The sequence below is a fragment of the Austrofundulus limnaeus genome, unplaced genomic scaffold, assembly GCF_001266775.1.
Source record: "Austrofundulus limnaeus strain Quisiro unplaced genomic scaffold, Austrofundulus_limnaeus-1.0 Scaffold0, whole genome shotgun sequence".
Taxonomy (NCBI): domain Eukaryota; kingdom Metazoa; phylum Chordata; class Actinopteri; order Cyprinodontiformes; family Rivulidae; genus Austrofundulus; species Austrofundulus limnaeus.
The window spans coordinates 1,835,112-1,840,257 of NW_013952402.1; the positions used below are offsets into that span (position 1 = coordinate 1,835,112).

The 5,146-nt window shown below is 40.9% G+C and overlaps 1 protein-coding gene across 1 annotated transcript in view; it reads left to right on the forward strand.

The window, feature by feature from the left end:
• wdr27 (WD repeat domain 27) overlaps nucleotides 1–4,346 on the forward strand; it is a 34,686-nt gene extending 30,340 nt beyond the window's left edge. The window contains exon 24 of the mRNA XM_014008788.1: nucleotides 4,018–4,346. Coding sequence (XP_013864242.1) covers nucleotides 4,018–4,131 — 114 coding nt within the window. The 3' untranslated portion in view covers nucleotides 4,132–4,346. The remainder of the gene's footprint in view (nucleotides 1–4,017) is intronic.
• Nucleotides 4,347–5,146: the final 800 nt, after the last annotated feature.

Here is a 5,146-nt window from a genome sequence, read left to right on the forward strand (position 1 = left end):
GTTCAGTACCATTTACCATTTACCATTTATTCTGTGTAATACTGTCACATTAAGTAAACACATGTTTAATTCAGTTGTCACGTTATGACGTTGTGTGGTTTTTAAGTGGAAGTAAAAGCAAAACACAGTGCTTTAAGTTCAATACTGCATAGGGTCAGTTTCCATCTGTTTTCTTCCGCTTATCCGGGGTCGGGTCACGGAGGCAGCAGCCTAAGCACAGAGACCCAGACTTCCCTCTCCCCAGCCACTTGGGCCAGCTCATCRYGGGGAATCCCAAGGTGTTCCCAGGCCAGCCGAGAAACATAGTCCCTCCGGCGTGTCCTGGGTGTTCCTCTGGGCCTCCTCCTAGTGGGATGTGCCTGGAACACCTCACCAGGGAGGTGTCCAGGAGGCATCCTAACCAGATGAACCACCTCAACTGGCTCCTCTCGACGTGGAGGAGCAGCGGCTCTACACTGCGTCCCTCCCGGATGACTGAGCTTCTCACCCTATCTCCAAGGGAGAACCCAGACACCCTGCGGTGGAAACTCATTTCGGGCACTTGTATCTGCGATCTTGTTCTTTCGCACAGGGCATTAGTTACAAAACAAGACTCCTTTACAGTGAAGGGCAAACTACATGATTTATTGAACTTTTATGTCAACTGAAAACCAAATTTACTTATTGTTTAGGCTTTTTATTTGTTCCTTCATTGCGTAACCTACTTTATTAGAGGTTTCTCTCATTTTGCTTTAAAAAATTGTTCGCAAGAGCAAATACAATAAAATTGTGATTTAGTTAGTTTTTTAAAATGCATGATCTCCTGCATTAAGACAACAAAGGTACACTTACAGCATGTCCATGTTTGAGAACAGTGCGTCCTGAAAATCAAATCCACATTGAACTTTTAAATGTCTTCTATATTCCTGCTTTGAACTGCTGATTTACGGTTTGCTCTCGGGGGTATGAAGCCGTCACGGCCGTCAATAATTCAGATTATGTAACAAGTGTTCCCTGCAAATTCCCAGTCTGATTTCACTTAGAATTCCTGAAAAGTTTTGAATTAGACTTTGATATAGGAAAATGCAATAAATCTGAAAAAATCATAAAGCATAGGGAGCCAAGGATCTTTTTGTGTGTGTGTGTGTGTGTGTGTGTGTGTCCATCAGCACTTAAAATTAACAAACTGAAAATGTTTTGAACGAGTTTGACATGTGCTTATATAAGACCTGAACCAACTTGTATAAGGACATCAGACATTAAGTCTATAAAATGAGACTCAGTATAAGTGAAATGTTTCTTAGAATTGAGCCATTTGTGGTGGCTCTTTGTGACCCCTCTCTTTATGTCTGCAGTAAATCAGTTTTCAAAAAGCTCTGACTTCTCACACATGGAAACCTCAGTTCGCATCAGTTTCTTTGTTTCCGTTTCACAGCAAGGGAAGGTGGCAAATGTTTTATATTTGGAATACAGAGATTTTCAGCTAGTGCATTTAAAAAGTTATTTGGAAAGAATGGTATTTAATTTCAGCTTTACATGGGTGAAATACCCAGTCATTCTTAGGCTCTTTCATAAATCAGTTCCACAAACTGGCCAATTTGTTTTTATGCTTTCACTTGATAAGCAACACTGTAGTTTCCAGTGAAACTGACCTCTGACCTTCTTAAGTTTTCATAGTAGCTTCTTGCGCAGGCTTAGGGAAAAACAAAACAATAAAATGGTGTTTTAGATTATTTAACCCAGGCCTACATCATGTACTTTTGCTTACTAGCTATTTTTTTAGGTCCACTTGTGTTTGGCCTTTGTGTGCAATCCTTTGTGTACACAAAAAATGGGCTGCAACCTTCGCCCATCAAAGGCAGATTTAATCCACTCCAGTTTATGATGCTTGAGTCATGCTCAGACCTCAACTAGTGTGACTCCCTTTCCCAGCACAGGCATCTGTTTGCTGGTAAAATATTTCTCCTGCATAAAACTGCTTTAGTAAATGGAAAAAATAAAACTTAAACCATTGTTGGGCCAAGTGTGGTTTTTATCACTGCTCCGCAAGTCCAAGGAATCCTGTTGTTTGAGTTCACTTCACGAGGATAGTGTCTTTGAAACCACCAATCACCATCTCTGAAATCACCATAAAGAATATTGATCCGAGCTGATGGCTGGAAYTTGTAGTTTGTCGAAGAAATGGTTTTCAGCTTTAAAGATTTGTGTAGCCATTCAAAACCATGAAGTGCAATCAAATGTTTTACATTAACACTTGGAATTAAACGGGATAAAACTGGGTAAAACCTTTGATGTTTCTTGTAAACATTGTGGCCATTTCCTAACTCTCTGGTGAGCTATCGCTGATTGAAATATGTACATTATTCTCATTTCGAACCCAAATTGGCAGGTTTTCTATTGGATGTGGAAGAGCTGAGGCAATCCTTCCTCACTGTCATTTGCTTTTTTGCCAAATGGAAAGTTATGAAATGAAGTGCACTTCACATGCAGTCAACAAATGATTTCCTTTTGTGTTTATCAATGCTGAGTGGTGAGCAGGATGTGGACTAACGTGTTGTTTTTTTATGATTGGCACCTCTAAAATCAAAACTGTTTGTGAGTGAGGTGCTGCCTGAAGTGGAGGAGTTCAAGCATCTTGGGGTTTTGTTTACAAGTGAGGGAAGAAAGATGGGAGACCAACAGATGGATCAATGCAGTTTCCACAGTGTTGCAAACTCTTTGCCGGTCCATTGGTGAAGAGGGAGCTGGGTTGCAAGGCAATGCTCTCTGCAAGCATGATGCCTCACTACAAGAAGGTCCCCAGTTTGGATCTAGGGTCTTTCTGTGTGGCGTTTGCATGTTCTTCTCATGCTTGCATGGGTTTTTCCTTGGGTACTTTGGTTTCCTAAACCAGACCGATACAATTAGTTGCAGGTCCAGACCTCCCTTGCAAAAGAGATCTCAATGGGATTTGACTGGTTAAATAAAGGTTGATAATTACTGATTGATCGACATTCCTACCCTCACCTAAGGTCCTGGTAATGACCAAACAACATGATCACATATACAAGCTCTTGAAATTAGTTTCCTCATGGGTAGCTGGGCTCTCCCATGTAGATTGGGTGAGATGTTCAGCTATCCAGTAGAGACTCTGAACTCTGAGTAGAGCTACAGGGGTTAGACAATGAAAGTGAAACACCTAGTTTTAGACCATAACATCCCTTTCAGACAGCTTCCTCTTGCATCCACAMTTAATRCTGTTYAATGTGGTTGGTCCTTCTTGGTGGTATGCTGACATTACCCTGGATACCHTGGCTCTTGATACATCACAAAGACTTGCTGTCTTGGTCACAGATGCGCACCAACAAGTTGTCCTCTTTTGAACTCTGGTATGTCACCCATAATGTTGTGTGCATTGCAATATTTTGAGCAAGACTGTGCTCTTTTCCTGCTAATTGAACCTTCAGACTCTGCTCTTACTGGTGCATTGTGCAATTAATGAAGATTGGCCACCAGGCTGGATCAAATTGGCCACGAAACCTCCCACACTAAAATGATAGGTGTTTCAGTTTCATTGTCTAACTCCTGTAGTTCTCCTCCACATCAAAAGAAACCATTCGAGGTGGTTTGAGCATCTGGTAAGGATGCCTTCTGGTTGCCTCCCCAGGGAAGTTTTCTGGGTATAACCAACTGGTACGTGAACCCAGTTCTCTACCCTAGGAATGTCATGGAATCCTCCTAGAAGAGCTCAAAGAGGTGGCTAAGGAAAGCGATGTCTGGACTTCCCTGCTAAAACTGCTGCCTCTGTAACCCACCTTCAGAACAAGTGGAAGTTAATGGACGATATTAAACAAACTTTGGCAAATATCAACTACGAAAAGTAAAAAGTTTCACAGGATAGTTCTAGTTATCTGTCAGCAGTTAGAATGCAGCTTGTTCCTTTAAATACCGGGCTGTGAAATGAGGGCGTTTAGAAAGTTCATCCAAAAGAGTAAAGGCTGAACATGATGTCATTCTTTGTGTTTTTTTTTCTTCTCTCTCCCTCTCTCTCCTTCCTAGCTGTTAACTGGGACCCTGGATGGAAAGCTAAGGCTGTTTCGATCTAGCACAGGGTCCCATTTGTCTCATGACACCACCGCRGCTTTGCATTGCTTCCCCAACTTGACTGCATAATTACAACAAAGCAGGCTGCTGTGAAGACCAGGGAGCTTGCACTGCAGCAGCTGGAATACACTGGCAGCTGTTTTGTTTGAAAAGACAAAATYAAATGTAAAAAAATTGTTTGTTTTACAGAAGAATAAAAACAGGTTCAACTTTACGTCTGCTTTCGTGTTCTCAAATTTTAGTTGAACGTAAGAGCTTACTTTAAACTTTCAAAAGATGCAACACACTGCGGCTTTTTCATATTAGTCTCTTTGTTTATACTTTTTTTTCTCTCTGACCAAGATTCGAAGGAATGTCAGTGTTTAGCTTCGTTGTCTTTGATCCATTTAACCACAATAACATGATGCAATGCTCATTCAGCTGTAGGTAAAGTTGCCAAAAACACTTGCATTAAGAGTCCTTCCAACATCTTGAGCACTTTGCATGCTCAAGCATCACATAAATTATAGTTCAGCATGTGAAACAGATGTATTCTATATATCTGGTTGTGACCAGTGTTTAGCAAATCATCACAGAGAGTCATGACATCACTTGGGTGCAACCTTTGTGGCTGCCAGAAAAACATATGCTCCTACTGTTTTTAAAGACAAATCCACCATATTAGAACTGGCTTTGGGGCTCCATAAGGAGCGCTTGTCCTGACATTAACAAGGCAGGTGAAACAAAAGTTAGTAGTGAAATGATTTTCTTTGTCAATGTTAATTTAAAACTCAATTCATTCAAAAACTTTTACAGATTTTTTATAACCTTTAACTAAGTTTAACTGAAACTTAAAGGAGACAAAATTTTATCCCTTTTCACATTTAAATAATTCAATTGGGGTCTATTTAATATGGAACTGCATTGCTTTGGTCTAAATTCCTCCTTGTTGTAACTCCACAAGCCCCTCTTTCACCCCTTTTCTGAGGTGTATCTCAGATCAACTCGTTTTGAGGCTGTCTCTTTAAATCCAAACAAGGTTCATAGCCCACCCCCCTCTAGCCTGGTCCTTACCATCCTACACAGCTCCGCTCAATTCTAGTTT